This window comes from Pelophylax lessonae, assembly GCF_965119305.1.
Source record: "Pelophylax lessonae genome assembly, chromosome: 1".
NCBI classification, from domain to species: Eukaryota; Metazoa; Chordata; class Amphibia; order Anura; family Ranidae; genus Pelophylax; species Pelophylax lessonae.
In genome coordinates this window covers 329673902-329700342 of record NC_138768.1, presented here as the reverse complement: position 1 = coordinate 329700342, position 26441 = coordinate 329673902, and the positions used below count along the sequence as shown (strand labels likewise).

Genomic DNA, 26441 nt, shown 5'->3' with positions numbered 1-26441 from the left:
TAGGCAAGTGGTTTAAGGGTAGCTCCACTTTGGTAGGGAAAAAAAATAGCAAATAAAGAAAAAGCAATATACAATTGCGACACAAGTCATATTGTAATTGAATGTTATTAAAAATGACCTTTCCTTTTCAATCTGCAGCTGTTGTAATTTTCTGAAATTGCAATGCAATATGGCTACCTGGAGCTTTTCTGTAGTGTGTACTGACCACACTTCAGAAAAATTGATTTTTGTAAGATCTTACCGTAAAATCCTTTTCTCTTAAGCTCATTGACAGACGTAGTCCTCCTTGATTAATATCAACTCGGGTTATACTGCCCTCTACAGGAGTAGGACTAGACAGGAAAGAAAACGTTCTGGCCACACCCTAGGGGCAGTCCCAGAGGGTATATCCTCTCACTTCCTGCTACAGGATATCAGTTATGTCACAAAGCAGTGTCAGAGAATTTAACCCAACCCAACTCAAAAACAGAGGGGCGGGTACTACGTCAATGAGCTTAAGAGAAAAGGATTTTACGGTAAGATCTTACAAAAATCAATTTTTCTCTGTCGCTCATTGACAGACGTAGTCCTCCTTGATTAATATCAACTCGGGATGTCCCAAAGCAGTGCCACAAATGAGGGGTGGGAAAATGGAAATCAAAATCCAATCTAGAAGGCCCAACCGGTGCCAACTAGAAGTTTTAAAGGCTCATCAATCCAAAGATGAGACTCAACTGAAATTCCAACGGAAAAAACCCTCGAGGTAGACCACCGGTCTCCTCAAATTGCGGCCTGCAAAACCTTGCGGCCAAAAGAGGCATCTGACGATGCCATCACATCAACTTTATAAAATTTTGTAAAGGTATGCACCGACGACCAGGTAGCCGCCTTGCAAACCTGGACCACTCACTGACGCCTGATGGCGGTAGGCCCAGGAAGTACTGAGCGCTCGAGTGGAGTGCGCCTTAACAGGGAACGGAGGATTCCGACCCTTAATAGAATAAGCCTGTACCGCCATCTGTCTAATCCATTTGGAGATAGTCGCGGCAGATGCAGGCAACCCCTTTCTGGGGCCATCCGTGATCACAAAAAGTGAATCCGTTTTACGGAACGATTCCGTAGTCTTCAGGTATACCCTGATTGCCCGAACTACATCCAAGGAATGCAACGCACATTCCCGAGGATGATTGGGCTTAGGACACAAGGAAGGTAGCACAATATCTTCATTCAGATGAAAATCTGAAACCACCTTAGGAAGAAAGGATGGCTTCGGATGAAGAACTACCTTATCTCTATGAACCACTAGATATGGGGAATGGCATGATAATGCAGCCAGTTCTGACACCCTGCGTGCAGAAGTGATAGCCACCAAGAAGGCCACCTACTGGGATAATGTAAGCAAGGGAATCTCCCTGATATTTTCAAAGGGAGGTTTCTGCAGAACCGACAAAACCAAATTAAGATCCCAGGGCGGTAAGGGCGCGCGCACTGGCGGAGCCAAGTGCCGCACCCCCTGGATGAAATTCCGCACCAAGGAATGAGTAGCCAGCGGCTTCTGAAAGAAGATTGCTAACGCTGAAACCTGACCCTTGATGGTGCTCAAGGATAGTTTCTGCTCAACCCCCTTTTGCAGAAAAGCCAAAATTCGGGTCACCAAATAGGTACGTGGAGGAAATCCCAAAGATTCACACCACGAAATATAAGTCTTCCATGTGCGATAATAGACTTTGCTGGAAGTCGCTTTCCTTGCTTTAATTAGAGTAGGAATAACTGAAGCTGACAATCCTCTGTCCTTCAGTACCTGGGTCTCAATGGCCAGGCCGTTAAAGCCGGCGACTGTAAAGCACGATGGAAGATCGGTCCTTGAGACCGCAGATACTCCCTGAGAGGAAGTCTCCAAGGAGCGTCCGCGACTAGTCTGCCCAAGTCGGCGTACCCGGCTTGACGAGGCCAGCCCGGAATTACCAGGATAACTGGAGTTCCCTCCACCTCTATCCTGCGGAGAAATCTCAGCAGCAACTTGAGAGGGGGGAAGACATATAATAGCTGATACTGCCCCTACGGGGCGCTCAGCGCGTCTGCTGCGTCTGCTAGAAGATCGCGGGCGCGAGCCCTGTTGAGCCGACATGCCAACAGATCCATATTCGGGGTGCCCCAATGCAGGGACAGCTGGTGAAATGCCTCTGGATGAAGAGACTATTCCGCTTGATCCAGAATCTGACGGCTGAGATAATCTGCCTGTCCACCCCCGGGATGAATATCGCGGAGAGAGCTGGAACAACTGTTCCGCCCAATAAAGAATGTTGGCCACTTCTATGGCCGCCAGGGCACTCTTGGTGCCCCTTGGTGATTGACATAAGTCATGACCGTGGCATAGTCCGATTGGATCCGAATCGGGCTGCCCTGGAGCTGCTCGGTCCAAAAAATCGGACAAAGTCTGATCGCTCTCAGTTCCAACACATTTATCGGTAACCTGGAATTTATCAGAAGAAATGACTTCCCCTGGCTGAGCATCGAAGACCGAAGCCACCAGACCAGAGCCTTCCTGGTCCGCTCGCTCAATCGGATCCGATTGTCCAGGGAATCAGGATTCCGATTCCATTTGAGAAGAATCTCCTCTTGGAGAATTCGGGTATGAGACTGGGCAAACGGTACTGCCTCTAAGGAGGCGACCATCAGTCCCAGCCAGTTGACGGACAGCAACATCCGAATCATTGACTGAATCTTCTGGAGTTTCTCCGCATGGAAAAACACTCTTGCCAAGGATGTATCCAAAATTAGGCCCAGATAGTTCAGTGTCCTGGTGGGAACCAGCCTGTGACGATGGGGATATGAAGATAGGCATCCTAAATGTCTATGGACGCCAGGAGATCCCCCTGATGCAGGGAGGCCACCACTGTTCGGATGGACTCCATCTCTCCCAGGACCAGAATTGGACGCACCTAGCCCTTTTTCCTGGGCATTGTGAACAGGTTCGACTAGAACCCCTGAAACTGTCCAAGGAATGGGAACTACCACTCCCTGTTGCATCAAGCTGTCCCCCGCAAAGCTTTTTAAGCGACCCGGGGATGTCGAATATTGGAAGGGAAGAATCGCACCGGTGGAAGTGATCGAAACTCGATCTTGTATCCCGACCGTATGACCTCGCGAACCCCTTTATCCGGGATTCTGGAAAGCCATGGATCCGGAAACCGGTGAAGACGTCCCCCCACCCTAGAGATGGGTGGGGGCCCATTCTGTCAATCCAACGGGATAACAGTGGCTTTATCTAGTCTGGAAATCGGTGAGTCCACTATTGGTGGTACCGTCTATCTTATAATGAGGGATACCTCAAACTGATAGCGCCTAGCAATGCGTTTGGAAATAGCAGGGGTTCGTTTTCGGACAACCCCATTTGGGCAAGGGAAACCCTTCGCCATTTTGGTAGGCTTGCTAGTACCAAAAAAAGAATATCAGTCTCGGCTACCTCTGCCGGTGTAATCTCAAGATTTAAGGTTTCCCGGACAGACACAACTAGTGCCTCCACCAACGCTTCTTGTGCTATGGCGGAGGCAGAAGCGTCCTCCTCACTGTCCGAGGAGACCGTACCTGAGACAACAACCCCAGAAAAGGGGCTGCAATGACCAGCTCAGAATCCGTATCTGAATTATCAGATGAAATAGGGGTAGGCGGGGGTCGCTTTTCTTGACCCCCGTCCCTGACCGGCTACCTCCACCCGGGATACCCAAGACTCCAAACTGCTGATAATGCATCATCACAAGTGGGGTACTGGAGGGACCTGCGGCCACCTCGAGGGGATTAGGTGGGGATACATGTGTGGCAGGGTTCATGATTAACAAGACACTTGCCAGCAAACACAAAAAATTAATTGCAAGAAAAAACATTTTTTTTTTTTTTACTTAGTCCCCCAGCGCAATAGCGCCCCTCAGTGTACCTGCTTGGACCCCTCAGAGAGAGAGAGAGAGAGAGACCCCAAGGCTCACTTGATGCACAGAAGTTTCTTATCAACCTGCTTCCAGCACTGTCTGTTACAGACAGGAAGTCTTTGGCTTGCTTTCCCGGGCCAAGGAGGCGGCTCCGCCCCTTCACACGCCTTCCGGCGCCTCCCAATTACTCCTCGAGGTGTTTGGTCACCTCAAACATGGCCGCCCCCATGCTGGAGACACGAGGCTACGCCAATATGGCAGCCTCGTGCGATCTGCAGGAAAATGGCGGCGGCCTGTGGAGGATAGCGACTGCTTGAGCAAAGTAGCAGCGGCCTGCGGGGGTATGCGCTCGGCCTGTGCGGCCTGCGGGAGTGTGCGCTCGGCCTGTGCGGCCTGCGGGAATGTGCGCTCGGCCTGTGTGGCCTGCGGGAGTGTGCGCTCGGCCTGTGCGGCCTGCGGGAGGTAGTCCTCGGCCTGTGCGGCCTGCCGGAGTGTGTGCTCGGCCTGTGCGGCCTGCGGGAGGTAGTCCTCGGCCTGTGCGGCCTGCGGAGGTGATCGGCTTTATGGAAGGATGGCGACCTGCGGATGCGGTAATCCAGGCATAGGCATTGGCCTGTATACACATTATGTCAGGTAGGATACCTCTATACCTTAATAGTAATGCCTTTTAGCAGTCTGCCACTGACTTCAGTCATCTCCCTTATAGTGTCATATAGTGACTATAGATAGTCAGCTCCCAAACCAACTCTTAAGAGGGGGATCAATGACACCTGCTAGGATCACGTCCATCCATCCCAGAGAGGGGTCCGCGTCCACCAACAAACCCGACATGGGGGAGAGGGGGAACATTTTACTCACCATACCGGAACCAGGCGGGCGCCAACTCCTGACAGAACCCCTCTCCACCGGGGTGGGGGGGCTGTCGACCAATACGGACGCCGTGACTCAGTTTGCAACTGGTCATTGACGTCCAGGCGAGACGTTTAACTCGCAGGGTCAGTCCCCGTCCAGTGGGACTATGTCGCGGCCGACCCAGCGCGGAGCTATGGCCTGCACGCGCTTGTAGGCTGAACGGGGGTGACCACTGGATCTCAATATCCAGCCCGTCGCCCAGTTTCAGCGTACTTGCTTGAAGATCTCACAGGAACACTGGAGAAGAAAAGCTGCCTAAAAAAAAGTATTTCTAAAAAATCTTGCCAGGACCAAATATCCCAGCAAGGAACTTAGGTCCTTACTCCTAACTAGACAGAAAAAAACTGATATCCTGTAGCAGGAAGTGAGAGGATATACCCTCTGGGACTGCCCCTAGGGTGTGGCCAGAACGTTTTCTTTCCTGTCTAGTCCTACTCCTGTAGAGGGCAGTATAACCCGAGTTGATATTAATCAAGGAGGACTACGTCTGTCAATGAGCGACAGAGAAACATAATTTCCTGCTTGTGTGATTGGCTCACCGATTTTCCCAGAAGTCTGCCTAAGATACAAGTCAGATTTCAGGCATCCCCGTAATTAAAATATCATTTTTGGTGAGATACTTCCAATAGGAGCATTTCTAAAGGGATGCAGGCCCAGCAGATTTCCTCATTAGAGCTCTGCGGCTGCCACAGCTGATAGATAATTCTGAAACCACTGGAGAAGAAGCCTGGAGAAGATGTTGAACACCTCCAGGTAGCCATATTGCATTTTCAGAAAATTACAGAGCTGCAGATTAACCACTTCTGGACCGGAATGATTTGCCCCCTTAACCACTTGCCGACTGCTCACAGTATATTTACTGCGGCAGTCAGCCCCTCACAGGCAGAGCGGCGTAGGTCTACGTCGCTAGCCTGTGAGGCTCTGGGGAGCGCGCGCGCGCCCGCGGAGGCGCGCTCCCGCGCGGTCACGGTCCCCCCCGCGCGTGTGACCGGCAGACCCGATGTCCACCGGTCACTCGGCGATCGTCGGGGGAGAGGGAGTAAGTCAGGCGGCTTGTGTAAACAAGCCACCTGTCATTCTCCTCGGTGTAAAAACACTGATCACACGGATCTACTATGTAGAACCGTTGATCAGTGTCCTTACAGCTCAAGCCACAGCCAATCACAGTAGAAAGCACGCCCCTAGGGACACACACAGCCCCTCCCTCCCAAATAAAGTTAACCCCTTCACTACCAGTGTATTTTTACAGTAACAGTGCATATGTATAGCATCGATTACTGTAGAAATGTCACTGGTAACCCCAAAAGTGTCAAAAATGTCAGTCAAGGGTCCAATCTGTCCGCCCCAATGTCGCAGTACCGCAAAAAAATCGCAGATCGCCGCCATTACGCGTTAAAAAAAACAACAAAAATGACAAAAATCTTTCCCTTTGTTCGTAAACGCGATAACTTTTGCGCAAACCGATAAAAATACGCTTTTTGCGATTTTTTTTACCAAACATATGTAGCATAAAATAAATTGGCTGAAAATGTTAAAAAATTTTGATTTTTACATTTTTTTTTTGGGGAATTTCATATAAAAAAATGTGAAAAATATTGTTATTTTTGCAAAATTTACGCTCTTTTTTTGTTTATAGCGCAAAAAGTAAAAAGCGCACAGGTGATCAAATACCACCAAAAGAAAGCTCTGTTTGTGGGAAAAAAAGGACGTCAAATTTGTTTAGGTACAGCGTCGCACAACCGCGCAATTGTCCGTTAAAGTCACGCAGTGCGGAATCGCAAAATACCCCCTGGTCGTTTAGCAGGAAAATCCTCCGGGGCTAAAGTGGTTAATGACCAGGCCATATTTTGCGATTCGGCACTGCGTTAGTTTAAAGGACAATTGCGTGGTAGTGCGACATTGTACCTAAATAAAATTGATGTCCTTTTTTTCCCACAAATAGAGCTTTCTTTTGGTGGTATTTGATCCCCTGTGCGATTTTTATTTTTTATTACCCCTGTAGTTACACCCCTGAGATATACCTTTAGAAGTGGGATCCCGTATGCTGTTGGAATCTTGCTTTACTAAGATATTTAAACTGACTGTTTCCTGTTCAGCACTGGATTATCTACACAGGAAGTTTGAAAGAAAAGCCTAACTCTAGCCAAGACTTTATGTTTTTTTATGCATAGAGCAGAGAAACGTTTTGGAATGTTTTTTTGCTGCCTGCATCCCTAGTGGAGAAATGTCCCCGTATATCTTGTTGAGAAACCTGCCTAAGAGGGACAAAGACATCAATAGAAACTCAATCTTAGTAGACCAGAGAAGAGTTAGAACATCTGGTGATGTTTTCATTGCTGTCTGTTTCTTCTCGTCTCAATAATGACCACATCCCACATTTCTTGTAAAGACAGAAATAAAAAGCTGACAAAAAAGTAAACTTCTTCCCACTCAATCCAAAACAATAGATGGATGGACTTAGGCTTTAGCTTACTAAGGCATTAAGTTATTTTTGTTCCCACACATTTTGGAACATACAGCTCTCAGTGCCCTGTTATTTTGTGAATTATTTTCTATGTGTTTTGGTATCCTACTACAAAATATTAGAACATTACAAAAAATGTCATTACAAAATTACAAAAAATGTCATTGCAAATGTATTTTTATAAATTACTAAAAAAGAAACATTTAATATTTTTTTGTGTGTAGCAAAATGAGCAGTTGTATACTTAAAATTGGTCTACAAATTACATTTGTTTTTGTTTATTTTTTCATATGGCAGGCTCTGAGATATTTCCTCTCTTCCTATCTGCACTAGGAAAAAAAATGTTTAACCACTTAAGCCCCGGAAGATTTTACCCCCTTCCTGACCAGGGCCTATTTTGCGATTCGGCACTGTGTGACTTTAATGGACAATTGCTCGGTCGTGCGACGCTGTACCTAAACAAATTTGACGTCCTTTTTTTCCCGTAAACAGAGCTTTCTTTTGGTGGTATTTGATCACCTGTGCGATTTTTTGATCATGCGCTATAAACAAAAAAAGAGCGTCAATTTTGCAAAAATAACAATATTTTTCACATTTTTTTATATGAAATTCCCCAAAAAAATGTAAAAATCTAAATTTTTTAATATTTTTGGCCAATTTGTTCTATGCTACATATGTTTGGTAAAAAAAATTGCAAAAAGCGTATTTTGATTGGTTTGCGCAAAAGTTATCGCGTTTACTAACAAAGGGAAAGATTTTTGTCATTTTTGTCGTTTTCTTTAACGAGTAATGGTGGCGATCTGCGATTTTTTTTGCGGGACTGCAACATTGCAGCGGACAGATCGGACCCTTGACTGACATTTTTGACACTTTTGGGATTACCAGTGACATTACTGCAGTAATCAGTGCTATACATATGCACTGTTACTGTAAAAATGACACTGGCAGTGAAGGAGTTAACTGTATTGGAGAGGGAGGGGTTAAGTGTGTCCTAGGGGCGTGTTTCTAACTGTGATTGGCTGTGGCTACTAGTGTAAGAACAGAGATCGGGTCCGCCGGGCACACGCGGTGGGGGGGTCCGTGACCGCGTGCTCGCTCCCTAGAGCCTCACAGGATAGCGACGTAGTACTACGTCGCTTTGCCTGTGAGGGGCTGACCGCCGCACGACTATTTACTGCGGCGGTTAGCCCCTCACAGGCAAGCGGTTAAAGATGATTGGCAGTTAGATCAAGTTTTGAACCGCAAACTTAATTTATCAAAGGTTCTAAAGAAGGATATTTTTTTACTTGTGTAGCATATGATTGAATTCTCATGTCCATTCTGCAATACTGCAGTGAAGAAGATAATCTTATTTGTTGATGTGGCCAAAAAAATACTTCTTCCTTTGATATACAAGGCACATTTTCAAGTGTAAAACTGACTGTGTTTTTAATCACATTTTAGCAGTTTTAATTTGTCACTCACATGCATATACGAGTGTTGGACTTGGACCATATTCCTACGAAGACCTGCACTCATATACCATGGCATTTTAAACCCTTTTAAAATAACAGACTAACTTTATATTTGCTTTCCTAGAACATTGCAGACACCATGTGGGAGGCTACTCAGGATCTTTTCCCTGGGGCAGCAAGGGATGCACAGCGAGGAGGAGCAATGCTTTGCAGACTTAGAGAACAACATGGACTCAGCCCACCTCACATCCGAGATATGCTTCGCCAAGTGGGGAGTGACATACACAACAAGCTGAGGTAAGGACTGTAGCAGTGATGGCGAACCTTGGCACCCCAGATGTTTTGAAACTACATTGCCCATGATGCTTAACTACACTGCAGAGTGCATGAGCATTATAGGAAATGTAGTTCCAAAACATCTGGGGTGCCAAGGGATGCCATCACTGGACCATAGTATCATCCACAACAAAATATATAGCCCTAGAAAGCGTTAGAGATAGGGTAATTCCCACAAAATACTGACGAAAAGAGCTACAGTAACGTAAACATGTACCGACTGTTAAGGACACCTCTGGCTTCAATACTTCTTGGGTCATTGACCCAGTAGAAGCATAGATACCAAGAAAGTCCAAGAAAGTCATAGTGAATTCTGAACTCCAGATCTGCATACTTTTTCTGGGATATTGACTTAACAGTACTAAAGCCTTAAAGCCCAACCCAGAGCAGATATTTTCAATAAAATGGGTCCAAGGCAAGGTACAGATTTAAAAAAGCAGCTCTGGCTGCAATAATCACCTTCAGTCCTGTAACACTGGTGTATCCTTGTCCTTATGGATAATGCGGTCCTGATGCATGAAGTTGCAGTATTACATACCCCCATAACAATGCATAATGACACTCAAAGTGTTAGTATAGGGTTTATCACCTAGTTTGGTAATAATGCTTGATTTATCAAAAAAAAGTAAGGTTTTATTGCCTGCGAATTTTTAAGAGAAGTTTTATAATTTCCATTTTTTCTTGCAAGTTTAAAACCTATAAGATTTTTCACTAAATTTAAAAACTAGTTTTGAATATAAAAAAAAATGAACAGCTTCTTATTGCATTGTCTAGCCTCATCACTCTTATATTACAGGATCACTTGATATTGTCTTTTCAAATAAAGGCACAGAAAAAAAAATGTATTAGTTAAAAATTATTCTAATGCTTGTCAGGCTCCTGATCACAAGCTTTGTATATATGCAGGAATTTGACATGATGGACGGTCTATTTTCATATTTTTTAAATAAACTTTATTCTATAAAAGTTTAGTATTACTTATTTCCACATACATTTACAAGCAGAAAAAAAAATACAATATTGAATAACCTAAACAAAATTTAGAATTCAAGGAAAAACCTTACAAGGGGAAATAAAAAAGCAGGCCTGGCCTGCCAATGTGGCATTTGCTGGTTGTTCCATTTGAAAGTACTGTATTTAGGGGTTGGTGCAAACTCCTTTTGGCTGTTCAGCCACATTCAGATTTGTTTTAATCAAATAGAAAAATGAATTGTACATTTTGTTGGGATATCCTTCCTAGATTGTAGGCTCTAATGAGCAGGGCCTTCCTATTCCTCCTGTGTTAAATTGTATTGTAACTGTACTGTCTGTCCTCATGTTGTAAAGCGCTGCGCAAACTGTTGGTGTTATATAAATCCTGTATACTAATAAAATTGTTAGTTAGGCCTTGTTAACACGGGTGTAAAGAGCAGGAATGGAAGGAAAAGGGGCATTTTATATGCCCCTTTTTCCTCATGGGATAAGTGGCAGGTAAACAGGTATTCATTTTTAGTCAGAGTTTAGGCGGTTTTTTCCTCAGGTTTTTTTTTACCTCAGGGAAAAGAGCGGGATTCTGCCTAGGGATAACTTTAGGAGGTGGGGAAAAGTGTTTACTGGCAGGTGATAGGTTCACCTGTAGTAGGCACATCCCCTATGCTGGAAGGTTCTGGAAGTTACTTCGGAGCCTATATAAGGTCTGTATTTACCTCAAGGGGCTCATTCGCCTCACAGGACAGCAAGTTTGCACTCCCCACCCCCCCCCTCGCGGCTGTTATTATGTGGTAAGTCACCTTTGTAACTATGCAAAGGGGGACCAGTGGTTTAATAAGTTGTTTGGGAGTTGTTTTATGAAATAAAGCTGATTATTTATTGATATAGCCTGAGCTGTAATGGCTAGGCTGGTTTTAATAGTTTTTAAGAGAAATACAATTATTTATTTATTATTATTTATTTGCTTAAACCAAAAATAAATGGCCGGGCCAATTTAATCCACATGTTTGAGTCTAGGGTTTTTTATTCATAGTGCTAAGGATAATTAAAAAACATACATACTGCCTACTATCCCATTTGCTTTGTATTACTGAAGCTTTCCAAACACTTTACATAATCAGTTTCTGTTTATATACCATGAAAGTGAATGGTCTAGTACAAACTTAAAAAATGAAAATGCATTGTCATCGCTTTACATTGCATTGTTTTAGATTTCAAAAAAAGTTAAAAAATCTTTACACAGCAATTTACAAACACAAGCAAATAAAAATGCAGCATAAAAATTGTAGTAATGCCATGTAAACTCAAAAGTGTTTGCCATGCATTTTCTTGTTAATGTCTGTATAAGTTATCGTTATTGCTTTAGCAGGCTTCACAAATTATTGCTAACAACCACCCATATTGATTCATGTATTTTGTGTACCAGAGTAGCTTATTCAATGTCTGTACACGTAAAAATACATTTTGAGATATAATAATGTGTTGGTAGTAATAATAGAGGTAATATTTATTAATGTGTGTCTACTAATAACTGGATGTGTAGACCCAAAACAACCAATCTGGTTCAAACTTGGACTGAAAAATGTCACAGGAGGAGTGAAAGACTAAATGTGCTTTTGAACAGTTCACACTGTTCTTATTAAAGCTGTTTTAATCGTTTGGTCTACTATGATGTTTTTATCATTCCAGAGCTGCCCAGCTGTCCCTCATGACTCGTCTTAGTAACTCAGTTTTGGAGCAAGTTCTACAGGAAATGCAAAGAACACATAGAAAACTGGTACGTATAAAATAACCAAAACGACAATGTTCTCGCACGTTCCAGACAGCGCTGTGCAAAGACCCAGGGAAACCATTCATATTCTGTGTGAGACATGATGCTAAGAAGGAAGGGGTCCTACTTAGAAGTTTATTTGTGAGACAGCACACACAACATCTTCAATACTAGGTCCACCCCTCTAACACATTTCACCCACCCGGGCTAAGTCATAAATATCTCTACGACTAAACCCGGATGGGTGAAATGCATTACAGGGGTGAACCGAGGGTGCAGGGATCCAATATGTGCTGTCTGTCAGATAAAATTGCAGATTTTGTGACATCATCAGAGTGCGGCCCTTTCTTTCTTAGCGACATGTACTTCCTGCATTGAAATAGACCTCAGTGATTATGCATGCCTTGGGTACAATAATAAAGGCCACAGGGTACTAGCTGTGGCCATGACAAAGATGTTGAATGCCAGGTATTGGATATAACATTTTGTATACCAGAAAACATTGATGCACTGTCAAAAGTGGAGAGAATCCATGTTGACTAAAATGTATCAAGCCCCCCATAATCCCTGCTCAATTATTAATTGTATTAATAGAAAATATAAGTTGTCTCATTTAGATTGGTCCTTACTGATATATCTGCAAATCACTTTAAAGGGATTAATAAAAGTTAGCACTAAATACTACATATTACTTGTAGAGGTGTTCCTATGGTATGTAAAGAACCATATGCTGACCTCTTTAACCTATGACATATTGTAAGGGAGAGAATTCACATTTTGGGTTAAAAAAATTGTATGTTCTAAAGAAGCAGCTCACTGGGTAGGCAGAAAAATGTGTATCATTCTTTTTTTTCCCCCATAAACCTTCACAGGCTCGTCATAGATCTCAGCTGCAGAGTATTATGGAAGAAGAGCAGAGGCTGATGGGATACCTCCCACAGACACCACCAAGGAATAAGCAGGAAACACACGAGGGGGAGATGTATTCTAGTATTGTAAGTGGCTAATTTCATGTTCCAATATGCAATACAGTTATGCTAACCTTCTTGATTTTTACTATCAATAACGCCATGCTTTTTTTTTAAGTCAACCTTATTTATTTCCTAACCAAAAAAGGTTTCTTTTATGCTATCTATAAGCTGCACTTGAACAGATTGAATTGATGGAGGAGAGTCATATGTAACATTTGCCATATGTAAGTGTAACAATGAAGAATGGATCATTGAATCCCATGGGAATGGCAAAATTGGGCCTGGTGAATTAAGTTTTATCAAACCCCAAGCCTTCATAAACTTTGTTTTTCTCTGTCCTAATAATACCATTATAGTTAAGTCCCATTTTTACTTCTCAGCCCGCTATTATATTAGTTGAATGAACTTCTCAGCATCTTATGTGCTGGCTTTTAACACTTAAGATAAAAAACATTAAAATGGTAAAACCAAACACCTATTACATTTCAGTTTACCAATTTTTAGATGCGATGGCTACATTAGTTTTCTTTTTTAGGCTTTCTTTCCTTTATTTTCAGTAAGTCGGTTGTTTTAATTTTCTGTAAGAGCCGGTTCACACTACCGCGACCAGAAAGTCGCCCCATGAAGGAGCGACTTTTTAGCGCGACTTTAGCGCGACTTGTGCACTACTTTGAAGAGACTTAAATGATAGGCGACTTTGTCTGTGGGGAATGCCTGGGTAATCTTTTTCTTCTTCCTGGAAAGTCTGATCAGATTCGCTTGAAAATAGATAAGGATCCGACTTAGAGGCGACTCCCATTGAAGTCTATGCGCACAAGTCGGATAGAGGTCACCTTGAAGTAGAACAGGAACCTTTTCTGAAGTCGGAGCGACTTCAGTAGTGCATATTAAGACGGCTCTCATTCTTTTACATCGAATTTGTAATGACAATCGACTTGAGGCGACTTGAGGTCGCACAAGTTTGCCTAACACTACCCTCCCTCTAGATTAACAATGTTTCTGTCTGCTGTGCCCCATGTGTTCATTCAGCCACAATAGGAGCACTCTAATACAGGAGGTGAGTTACTATCCAGATCACCAGGTGAAAGCCAAAGGAAAAATACAACTAATGCAGCAACTACATGTAATGATTGGTAATCTGCAAAATAATACATTTTTAGTTTTGGATTTAATACCGCTTTAATTGCCCTCTTTCCTTTTGTTCTTTTTTGTATCTCTGCAGGATACCATGGTAATAAAGAAGCGTCTCCAAGGCAGAAAAATTCGACCTGTGTCTGCATTTATCAGTGAGATCTCTAATATATACTCTATTTCCAAGTTTTCACGCACAACGCTAACATAAACATTTCCATGCAACATGTTTTGTGGGAAACATCCCTTTATTGTTCAACTATAAAATCTTTCTGTTGTAGAATATTAACTAAATCTGTATGCCCCTCATTTGGTAGGTGTGAGTGAGCAGGAATTAAGCCCCAAGACACTAGATTTGGGGTCCCCTGGCTCCCGTGAACTCAATTCTCCACCTGCGCTCTCCTCATCCGCTAGCAGTCAGCTCTCTCGCTCTCTAAGCGTGTCACTAGAAGGTCTTTCTGAACTACCCACAGAAGGGAGTAAGCTGCAGCATCAAACCCGGGACAGGCCGAAGCAACAGTCACGTAGAGCGCCAGGAGGAGGAAAGGTAAGGGAAAGCTGGAGTTGAGGGGATAAAATCACCCTAAATAAAACATGTTCATATAAAACCATTCAAGTCATCCTTGAATATAATTTTGGCCAAAAAAGAGATTCAGCTTTTTAGTACTTGGACTATAGAAATGGTCCCATGCAAACTCTATTGGGTTCAGGCACCAAAGCTAGACATGTGCAGAATGAAAACATTTTTTAGTTTCAGATAAATTTGTTATGTTACTAATTTTGTTTCGTGGAATTGTTTCAGAATTCGGTTTGTTTTGTTTCATTTCGTTTTGTTTCATTTATTCATTTTCAAACGAATTTCAAATTGGTTTGGGGGGGGCTTCTCGCTTATTCCCCCCTTTTCTGACCTGCTGGACTGCATGCCCAGATAAAAGCCTGGTAGGGATATGGTGGGAGGACCCCACGCTGTTTTTTTTTTCTTTATTTTACATTTATCTGTCAGTGGGGAAACCCGCTGACAGCTGATGAGTCATCAGTTGTTAAGGACGCAGCAGACGGATTTTCCAGGCCTGCTCCCTAACAACCAGCTATTCTTTACACAGAATTCGGATCAATCTATAAATTTTCAAAAATTTGGAATTCGTTAGAAAATGAATAAATGAAACAAAATGAAATGAATTTTTACTAAATTTGTTACTCTTGGAATTCAGATACAGCCGAATCTTCGAATAACCAAAAATTCATCCCAATTTGTATTCAGACCGAAACAAATTGCACATATCTAATCAAAGCATTTACCACCCTGGTTGTTTAATATATCTGCTGATCAGAAAGTATTCTTATTTAAAGCAATAACTGACCTGTGTGTAGGAACCCTAAAGATAATCTGTACTTTGCTCATACATGGTCAGGTATGGAGGCCAAGTGAAAAATTTGGGTTGATCAATGCTGTCACAAGGGGAATTCATAGCCCTGTGTCGGCTATGACTCTCAGACTCTGGCAACTCATAGCTTTCATTTCAATACTGGTGACTGAACAGAATAGAGTAGGAGTGAAAAGCAGATAGGTGTGTTCTGCTAGGGAAGTCCGCATTATAGAGAACCTGTTGCTTTACACGGTTTGACAAAGTGGGCTTTTCCAGGTTTTGTTTTTAATTTTACTTATGTGTATTTTAGCAGTACTACCTTATTACCACTAAAGCAAGCAGATATTTGCTTGGTAGGTAGTGCAACTCTGCCAGTTCTTTTTGCTGTGCTGCTGGTCTGCTTACATAAGTGACAGACACCTTACACAAGAATCACTGGGTGGAGTTTTTTTTGTATTAGAAGAAACGTTTTAATCGTATTATGGAACAACAATAATTTACTACTTACGTAGAATTTTTTATTCTTTGCAGATGAAATGTCCATTTAAAAAGACCTTGATCGGTATGGTTATAAAGGCAAGCTGATTATGTCTTTTAATTTAGGTGCGGGGCCCAGCTTCCGATTCTGAACGTCCCGATCCTGCCTTAGACGAGGGCCTTGATGAATTTTTTCATCGCACAGTGTTGACTCAGTCAAACAGGTGTTGTACAATATATTTAATTCTGCATTTCCTGCATGTGTTGAAGTAGGGCTACAGCTATAGCTATGCCTTACACTTTGATAAATCATAGAAAAGTGAGTCATCACCTGTCATTTTATGTCCTTTCAGTGTCTCTTCAGGTCAAGGTGATACAGATGCACCTCCAAAAAGAAGGCGACGCAGCCTGTTCCATTTCCGTAGAAGTCGAACCCCAAAGAGGGAACAAGACAGAGGGAGAACTGCTCCTCCCCCTTCCCCAGGTCCAGACACATCAGATCATGTGAAAATTGAAGGATACCCAATAACAAATGGAACTTCCATCAGCAATGGAGCTGAAACACATAGTATTATTGGAGTCAGGGGTTTACCTGGCCGAGGAACACTGGTAAGCACCTGACAAAGTGCAAAGTATGGCACTGGCACAAACAACCATAGGTCACAAGGAAGTTTTTACAAACCAATGCTAGATGATATTGGAATTCTGTGTCTAAAATAACTTATATTAACATACATAAGCCAGTTTTATTTATGGGAAAATGCTACTTTCACACTCCACAGAGGTGTTTTGAGTGTAGTTTTCCATGCTGCGAGCACCATCCCATTTATCATTTAATATAAAACAACAGCCTAACAACACAGCGGACCAATACTTTGAGTATGGAAAAGCAGACACTGATAGCAACTGTAGTATTGTGCCAGTACCATTCCATCATGCCCTGGGCAATGGCACAAAACATTTCCTGTTGAATACTGTGTTCATCAGGAGCAATAGAGGAGTTGTTACACCAGACACAATGCATTAGAGTTAATATGACTGTAAATAGTGCAAAGTCTGGGACATGTACACAGGTGAATGCTACCATTGGCAAAACTGCCAATCCCTTTTTGATACATTATATTCATTTTGCAAAGTAATGATAAATTGATTTTGAAAGTGCTGGTTTGTAAAAAGCTTGCTACTTTACATCTGCAGCATGTATATTTTGAACTCAGGAAGACCCCCACATCTCACAATGCAGGCACCTGAAGGACTCATTGGAAGGCCTCTGCATTGCTATATGGGGAGCAGTGAGGCATGCTTCACCCCTAAATTTCTCAAAAGTTGACATTTGCATAGTGTAGGCACTTAAGGCTTATGTGTACCCTGCAGCATAATTTAGACAAACTAGCATTGCTGGTCTATCATTTTCTAAGTAGTGACAGGTTTACTTTTATCTCACTTTGCTGGCTAAAATCTGAAGATTTTATCCCATCGTGTAGATTTCCTAGCACATATTAACAACAAAAAATTTTCACATTATACACTATAGTAAACAAACATTGAAAGAATATATGGAAATTCTAAGAAATGATTCACAATTATTGGTTGATCATGCTTTAATCATGATGTCAACACATATTGTATAAAAATATCTGTTTTCAGTCTTGTGAGCAAAGGCTAGAGGAGGTACAACCAGCAAGAGTACGAGGCGTTCCACTTCCAGGGATGGATAGTGTCCGGCAATGGAAGGAGGTATGTGAAGGATGGGCATTATTTACTTTTCTAATATGTTTTGACATTTGCCCCCCTGAAGTTCTTTATTAAGTTATAATATCATTTTCAGATTGATGCACCAGGAAGTACTAACTGTGCTCCAGAGGATAGAAGACGCTCTTCTGGGGATGGGGGTAAATATTTATTCCACCCTATGTTCTCTATCTGTACTTTTCCATAACTCTGAAATCTCATTCTCTTTTCCCCATGAGCAATTCAATCCATGCTTGCTCTGTCTTTTTTCTGGTGTTTCTCCCCACCTATTTTCCACTGTCTATGTGCTTCCTATCTGTATGTGCAATGTTTCCCTCTTTGCCTTTCCCTACACTTCCCCTTCCTGTTTCTTCTCTCTCTGTCTCTCGCTCTCTCTCTCTGTCTCTCAGAGGAGGGTGCTACGTTTGAGGACAGACAGCCTTGTTTTTCCAACGGAGACAGGAACAATCAGAAGAATTTATCAAGAGAAGAGGTAATCCTAATATTGAAAGCTTTCCAGAGTCAGGGAATTTAAAGGGAAGAGGTGGTGACCCAAAATATTGTGAAGCAAGGACACCATAAGATATACAAAATACTTTTTTGTGTGCATGGGCTATTCCAGATCCAGATAGATGTTTATTTGTAAATCACTATATATGGAAGTAACTGTAGCAATTTATTATGATATAAAATCTGTAAAAATTGAAATGAAATATTTTGCATGTAAATATACAAGACAAATACTTTGGTAGTGCTAAAAAATTCAAACCTTAAAATAAACAATCAACGGGCAGTAACACTGAATTTCCTAATCACAATGCTTGATATATGAGAAAAATACAAAAAAGTAATGAAATAAATGTTTTTCTATTGTAAAGCTGTTTTGATCACCCCGGGCTGGTAGGAGGGCTGATCGTAAGTGTAGGAAGAAAAGAAAAAGAAAATTATGGTTCTAGTTAGAATTTGCATTTGGTTATCATGCAAAAACTTCAATGCTTAATTTAGAAGTTCTGCTCAATTTAAAAAACATGAATATAGCATTATAATGAGACCCTGAACACTTCTTTTTTGCGGAGATGTGTATTTTTACAATCCACAAAACCATAACCACTCTTTTATTGCTTTGGCAGGAGATTGGTGCTTTGTTAAGTAAACCGACATTAGTCTGTAAAGGTAATTTTAAGGGTAACCAACAGTAGATGACTGGCATCTGAGTCAGTCTCTCTGAGGGAAAAAAATGATAGGTTGGGTTGGATTTGGTCAGATAATAGATATTGTTATATGAGATAACACTAGTGTGTGTTTATACTGAATGCATGGACATGTATAAATTTGCAAGATGAGCATAAATGTATATGCTTTAATCAGTTGAAAAAAATATATATATATATATACGTATATATATTTATATATATCGCTCAGGAGTCCACAGCTGACTGCCATCTGGTTTGATTCTTCATGCTGCTACACCACTTATTGTATGCTAAATGTAGCATGTTAACAGACATTACATGTGATAATATTGTTTGATTTAACAGAGGAAAAAATGCAGGTGTAATGTCTTTGTAAATTTAACACCTGATTCATAGCACATTTAACTAGGTAAAAATCACTTTAGCTTTCCACATACTTCAAACATGTCATGTTAAAGTAGGAATGTTGTGCTTAAAGTGTGGGTATCTAACATAAGTAGCAGATACCTCTTCCTTTTTGAGGTATCAAAAGCCTTGTTGTTCGTAGCCCTCCTGTAGTAAATGCCTATGCAAATAGAAACCATCTCAAAGTTGATATATGCATAAGCATGTGCATGTCCATCTGCATCCCACTTGGAAATTCCAGTGCCTGCAGAGAGGTCACCCAGGCACCACTCTGGGTAGAAGCAAGGGCTTACTTATTTTTCAGTACAGGAAGTGGAAACATTAAGGGAACGGAGAAACCATGGGAAGGAAAAGACACATCTCGTTAAAACATTCTAAAAATCGAATTAAAGCAGAGATGCCCTCATAATTTTTGTTTCTAGTTATCTTCTTTACATCTTAATTTCACACTTTTATGGATAACAAATGGCACTGGAAGAGTCGGGGCCTGTCAGTATCCGGCAACATTACTTTTTTTATGAAACCTTCTCAGATCACCCCTAAACCCTAATACACACAGGCTGTGTCACATACCTGGAGATGGAGCCTGATGTGGAGAGTAAGGCGATCTCTTACACCTCCGGCCTGGTACCCCTGATAATGTAAACAGGAGGCACAGAAGCCTGGAGTGGCACGAGTGCCTAGAAGTTCAGATGGCGAAGGCTGCAAATGTGAGGTCCGTGCGTACTTGAATGCAGGCTGGATCGTGACGCAGGGCAGCAGGTACTTGGCAGGCTGGCTGGTGGCAGACAGCAGCAGGTACTTGGCAGACTGGCTGGTCACAGGCGGCAGATGCTTAGCAGGCTGGCAGGTCATAGGCAGCAGACATTTGGCAGGCTGGCAGGAAGCAGACAGCAGGAATAAGGATGGCCGGTTACACAGCAGGGTCAGGCAAGCCGGGTTGGTAACTAGCAGGCATGTCAGGAACAAAGCAGAAGGCAGTAGAGTAGTCAAGTTCAGGCTGGAGTTGGCAACAGCAGACAGGCAGGCAGCGGGATAAGGCGGAGACGTCGAAGAGCAAGCCAGGGGTCAGTTCAGGCAGAGTACAAACGTGGTCAGATGGATCAGGATGGCAACAGAGTTTAAACACCAGGAACAGGAAGCAGAACATATATATCGCTCAGGAGTCCACAGCTGACTGCCATCTGGTTTGATTCTTCACGCTGCTACACCACTTATTGTATGCTAAATGTAGCATGTTAACAGACATTACATGTGATAATATTGTTTGATTTAACAGAGGAAAAAATGCAGGTGTAATTAATGTCTTTGTAAATTTAACACCTGATTCATAGCACATTTAACTAGGTAAAAATCACTTTAGCTTTCCACATACTTCAAACATGTCATGTTAAAGTAGGAATGTTGTGCTTAAAGTGTGGGTATCTAACATAAGTAGCAGATACCTCTTCCTTTTTGAGGTATCAAAAGCCTTGTTGTTCATAGCCCTCCTGTAGTAAATGCCTATGCAAATAGAAACCATCTCAAAGTTGATATATGCATAAGCATGTGCATGTCCATCTGCATCCCACTTGGAAATTCCAGTGCCTGCAGAGAGGTCACCCAGGCACCACTCTGGGTAGAAGCAAGGGCTTACTTATTTTTCAGTACAGGAAGTGGAAACAATGAGGGAAAGGAGAAACCATGGGAAGGAAAAGACACATCTCGTTAAAACATTCTAAAAATCGAATTAAAGCAAAGAGATGTCCTCATAATTTTTGTTTCTAGTTATCTTCTTTACATCTTAATTTCACACTTTTATGGATAACAAATGGCACTGGAAGAATCGGAGCCTGTCAGTATCCGGCAACATTACTTTTTTATGAAACCTTCTCAGATCACCCCTAAACCCTAATACACACAGGCTGTGTCACATACCTGGAGATGGAGCCTGATGTGGAGAGTAAGGCGATCTCTTACACCTCCGGCCTGGTACCCCTGATAATGTAAACAGGAGGCACAGAAGCCTGGAGTGGCACGAGTGCCTAGAAGTTCAGATGGCGAAGGCTGCAAATGTGAGGTCCGTGCGTACTTGAATGCAGGCTGGATCGTGACGCAGGGCAGCAGGTACTTGGCAGGCTGGCTGGTGGCAGACAGCAGCAGGTACTTGGCAGACTGGCTGGTCACAGGTGGCAGATGCTTAGCAGGCTGGCAGGTCATAGGCAGCAGACATTTGGCAGGCTGGCAGGAAGCAGACAGCAGGAATAAGGATGGCCGGTTACACAGCAGGGTCAGGCAAGCCGGGTCGGTAACTAGCAGGCATGTCAGGAACAAAGCAGAAGGCAGTAGAGTAGTCAAGTTCAGGCTGGAGTTGGCAACAGCAGACAGGCAGGCAGCGGGATAAGGCAGAGACGTCGAAGAGCAAGCCAGGAGTCAGTTCAGGCAGAGTACAAACGTGGTCAGATGGATCAGGATGGCAACAGAGTTTAAACACCAGGAACAGGAAGCAGAACATTGTAGACCATAAGACAAGGTCCTAGTGCAGCAGAGGTGTTTATATAGGCCATTTGGTGCCACTTAGTGGTGGGCGTGGACGGTGAACAGGAATTCTCTGTCCATAGGTTTGGCTAATATGCTTTCTCCGTTGGCTAACAAACATTCTCTGTCGGCACAAAACTATGTGCCTGGGCTTTCTTCTTCTTCCCTGACAAGCTGAATGTCAGGCGGCATCGTCCGGTTCAATAGAAACCAGCTGACATTTGGCCCGTGTGTATAGCAGCCTGTCCGACAGAAGCTGGCCGAATGACCGAAAAAGGTCTGCTGACCGGATCCCAATCAGCGATCTCAACCAATGGTGTACTGGCGGGGGAGTTGCCCTCCTGTCAGAACACAATAACACAGCAGGGGAGATCACTGTACTGACAAAGGATTGTTAGTACAGTGGCTCTGACCTAAGCAGTCAGTTTTTTGCGTTTTTTTTTTTTTTTGGGTTGAACACAAAAAAAAAATAGTAGTGTGTACAAAGCTTAACTGATGAACAGTATGCTGCACAATATCAGCATGGCAGGTTTGAGGGTTGACATTGCCTACTGTCCAGCCACAGAGATACCATTTTTCCTTCTTTGAGTGCCAGACTGGTAACCTAATCTAAAATCTTTAAAAAAATAATATAATAGAATAATAATTCAATTATCGAAAAGAATTAATAACACTTGCTACTGATTCCATAAAAAAAAACAGTATTTACTGTATATAGCATGCCAATGGTCTTTAGTGGTCAACCGCCTTTAGTATGTAGGGCTAGCTTTACAATTATTCTGATGAACTCTTCTGAATTGTTATGGTTCAAAAAATCTGTTTCTGTGCAATGCAGTGCAGTGTTAACTCATTTCACACATCAATGCCTAATCATACAGCCTATGAATCATGTAATCAACGCTATGATTAAGCATTGATGTGTGAAGGGGCTTTGTGTATCCTTATACTGCACCATTTTTGTTTAAGTCAACTTACCAAACTAGCAGATATTGGAATGCAGATGCAGTTTACTTTATCACATCAGATTTTTGCTGTGGGCTGAAAACCGGCATTTGAACTGCACCCATTCTAGCTCTGTAGCAGAACTAAGTTGAGCAGTAATTGATTCTGTGTTCTTTCAAGTTAAATATGTTTATGTAAACTTCTTTGTTAATCCAAGCACTGGTAAAGTAGAGACCATTTGGCAATGAAAAGTATGGTGGCTGAGTCATCTACCGTAAAGAATATAATTTAGGTTTTAATGCCTTCGCCATATCTTGCATGTTACTAATAAATATAGAAAATTTCACTAGTGTGTTACTAACAGAACTGAGTGATGGGGTAGTTTGATCTAAGTTATTTTAATATGAAGCAATCTGTCCCCCAAATAACAGGGTAACAGAGAATGTTTACTTCCCATTCACTGCACATTCCCGTCCCTTGTTTTTCCAGGGGGGTCTTACTGTTTCCTGCCCCCCTTCTGCAGAACTGCGGCCAATTGCTGCCCCACGGGGTAGGAAAGTGTCTTGTGGGGGGGGGCAAGGTGATACCGAATGTCCGGAAGAGGCGAGGAAGGAAATTCCAGTGCCCAGACCAAGAATCAGAGAACCTGTGAAAGAGGCGGCCCCCCCAGCGGGAGGTGGGAACAGCCCATTGCAAAAACTACACAGCATGCAGTACACACTCTCTCACCCACGTTTACCCAAGTCTGCATTTTTGCTGCCTATATCTGTTACTGCTTTCTCAGTTTTGGTTTGTAAATGCATTCAGCCTTGCTGTTTATCTCTGCATTTTGCATTTGTTTTCATTTCTGACGTTTGCTATCCATTATATTTTGCTATTTGTGTGCCCTCTCTCTTTCCATTCTACTGTGACTTACAGCAACCCTTGCTATGTAATGTAATCCCTTACTTTTTAAAAAATGCTTTTATTAGATGGTGCACCACCTGTGCGTAGGCCTCCTCTTAAGCCTCAGCGATCTCGAAGGATGCAGTCATGTGACTCAGCTGAAGCACCAACTTCTGGTGAGACCTATTTATAACACAATAATAAAACATAATAATGTACACTCGGCAATCACATACATTAGGCAGAGCAAAGAAGATATGATTGCTGCTCACTGTATAGAGACATACTTTTTTTTTATGAAGAGCATGGTTCATTAAAATCCCATTACAAAATATAATTAGGCTTGGGTCCAGCTAAACATCACTGATACAGACATATGAAAACAAGAAGAAAAGGAAAATTGTCCCCAACTGTTGTATAACCGGCCCATAAAAACAAATTGGCTGTTCTGGGCAACATCTTAATCAAACTTGTTCTTTGCCAATTTAGGGCAAAGCAATGAATTTACTATAACCCCCTATATCCATCCACATATCCTTAATTTTCCTCCACTCTCCCAATCCTCCTTTCATGACCTGAAGCCAAAGAAATACCTTGAACTTTTGGGTATAGAGAAACATGTGATTAACAACATATGACAGCACTGGGCCAATCAGAGCTATCAAATGGAATTTTTTTTACAGTGGCTTTTAGCTTACAGAGGGCTTTTAGGTTACAGAGGGCTTTCCTCTATGTCCCAGCTTTGGCCAAGCACAGGTTCACTGTGTATTAGCTACCTCGGCCATAATATCTACACATCTCTAGCACTAGGAGAGCCTGATGTTCTATGGGTGGGCGAGAAAAATTAGAAAAAGTAACACAACTAGATTTAAATATAACAGACACTGTCATCTTGCCAATTTAGGGGTGACCCTCAAAGGCCTAATGCTTGCTAGCACTCCCTCTTTGCTCCTGCCTCTGTTGCAGTTTGCACTAAAATGTCTAGTATCAGGTGGTTGCAGATGCTAAGTAGAGTGGACACGTCATATGCCAGTCCTCAGACCTAGCGGTTGGCTGCTACACCTGAACACTGTCACATGGGAGGAGGTCACATACTCCTCTATACTGGGAAAAGCACTGGATATTCCCACTGGTTGTGACAGAAACAGGAGCAGTGAGGGAGCTCTGGCAAGGTGACTATCAGGGGTTACCTTTAGGCAAGGTAACAGTGTCTCTTTAAGTATGAGGATATGAATTCCCTGTATTTTAATATATTGAGAGATTAGCTATGATATTTTGTTCTAGTGGCTGGAACAGGTATTACACTGCAAACAAATGAACAGAAAATGCCTCAGACAGGGGATGCCTTGCAACGTGGACTACGCCACACGGCTGGTAAGTTCTAAAAACACTCACAGAAAAAACGCTAAACCTCGGAAAGGTTTAAGGCTAATATTAAAAAAAGACCTGCATGCTCCAAGAAGTGTACAGTCTCAGCTTACTCTTTGTATGCCGAGAATGAAGGCTCTGGGGACAATCTGACTTGTATGCCGAGAATGAAGGCTCTGGGGACAATCTGACTTGTATGCCGAGAATGAAGGCTCTGGGGACATTCTGACTTGTGTGTGTGGGATGGAGGTACAGGGAACAACAGTCCACCCCCATATGCAACTGACTTTAAGTCCATTTAAACAGAACATAGCAAATTTGTTCATTACAACTTCTTGCACAGTTACAAGAATACAAAATATTTGCCTTGCTATAATAAAACATTAAATACATTCAATGCATGGTAATAATAAAAAAAATATTATGATAGAGTTTCATTTATAGCGACTCTGTTGCAAAAAGAAAAAGAACATTCTTCTGTGGAGAAGATATATTTATCTGTCCCTGTTACGGTATCTATCTTGAAGAGGTGCAGTTCCTGGGGAATCCACATCATCTGTCACACTTCTATATTCACTCTTGCATTGTCAAGGATTAGCACCTTTCAGGAATTCCCACCAGGCACCCCCCAAAATTTGTTAAAGTGTATGTCAAACCAAAACTTTTTCTTGATCGTACATTGAGGGACACAGGATGTATTGAGGTACATATGGTTATGCAGCTGCCTGCATTGGGCACAAGGCAAAGAAAGTTTTAAGAACAGCCCAGTAAAATCCCTCCCACTCCCATCGTGTCTTAGTTTTGTGCTAGTGTCCTTAGGAGTATGGACGTCTTTTCTGTACTCTGAGAGAAGCAAACCATTTTCTACTGTTTATACTCAAGACCTTTTTTTTCTAGCAAGATTTTTCAGTTGCTGCAGAACCACTGGTGTTCATTTTATAACTTCCTTATCAGTTGATCCTCAGCATAGCCTTGGACACCAAACCCAGATCTCACTGTGAGGAAGAAGCTGGACCAGTCTTTAATGTGTTCTTTGAGCACTGGTCTCTGCACCAGAAGCTCTTGCAGATAACCCTCAGTATAACATGAGTTAGCCACTAAGTGCTTTGCAGGTCTTCCCACCGGGAGGATGAAGGGTGTCTGGATGGGGCATGCCCCCTTGATCCTGCCTAGTTTTGCCAATTACTTGGAGGGGACCAGAAGTTGACTCAGGACCAACAGTACAGTAAGTGAGGGCTTTGCTCTTATCAGAACCTAGATGTACTGTATCTTAACTGCTCCTAGAGTCCCCTAAAGGGTTAACTTGCACTTTTTATACTCCTGATGTCACGTGTGTGCGTAAAACAGCTGTAGAGGTTTACTACTAAACGCTTGAGGTCCTGGCTACCTTTCTGCAGTAGATTGACGGCATTTCATGTAAGTGCAAGCCTACTACTTACACATAATGCTTTGTGCTTGAGCTCCTTGCCACCTTTTTCCCTGGCTGGATTGGCGACTTTATATATAAGTGCTTTTTGCACATGTGGTTTTATGTTTGTTTTTAAATGTTAGTTCACCAATAAATACTGCACCATGAGATTTTCTCTTTTTTGTCATCTGGGGTATTATCTGATCGATGGGACCAGGAAGAGCTTGCTTTTTCA

General features: G+C 42.5%; 1 protein-coding gene across 4 annotated transcripts in view; it reads left to right on the top strand.

Moving 5' to 3' along the window:
- The window catches only part of CARMIL3 (capping protein regulator and myosin 1 linker 3), a 166169-nt gene that overhangs the window by 126977 nt on the left and 12751 nt on the right, over window positions 1–26441 (top strand). Inside the window, exons 27-39 of one of the 4 annotated variants that reach the window (XM_082260241.1) lie at window positions 8860–9032; window positions 11730–11817; window positions 12684–12806; window positions 14005–14068; window positions 14387–14460; window positions 15884–15981; window positions 16111–16366; window positions 17405–17494; window positions 17586–17649; window positions 17899–17981; window positions 23035–23221; window positions 23517–23606; window positions 24715–24804. In XM_082260241.1, the coding sequence (XP_082116367.1) occupies window positions 8860–9032; window positions 11730–11817; window positions 12684–12806; window positions 14005–14068; window positions 14387–14460; window positions 15884–15981; window positions 16111–16366; window positions 17405–17494; window positions 17586–17649; window positions 17899–17981; window positions 23035–23221; window positions 23517–23606; window positions 24715–24804 (1480 nt within the window). Of the gene's footprint in view, window positions 1–8859; window positions 9033–11729; window positions 11818–12683; window positions 12807–14004; window positions 14069–14230; window positions 14461–15883; window positions 15982–16110; window positions 16367–17404; window positions 17495–17585; window positions 17650–17898; window positions 17982–23034; window positions 23222–23516; window positions 23607–24714; window positions 24805–26441 lie in introns of all 4 variants that reach the window. The other 3 variants (XM_082260240.1, XM_082260242.1, XM_082260243.1) reach the window with 3 other exon arrangements.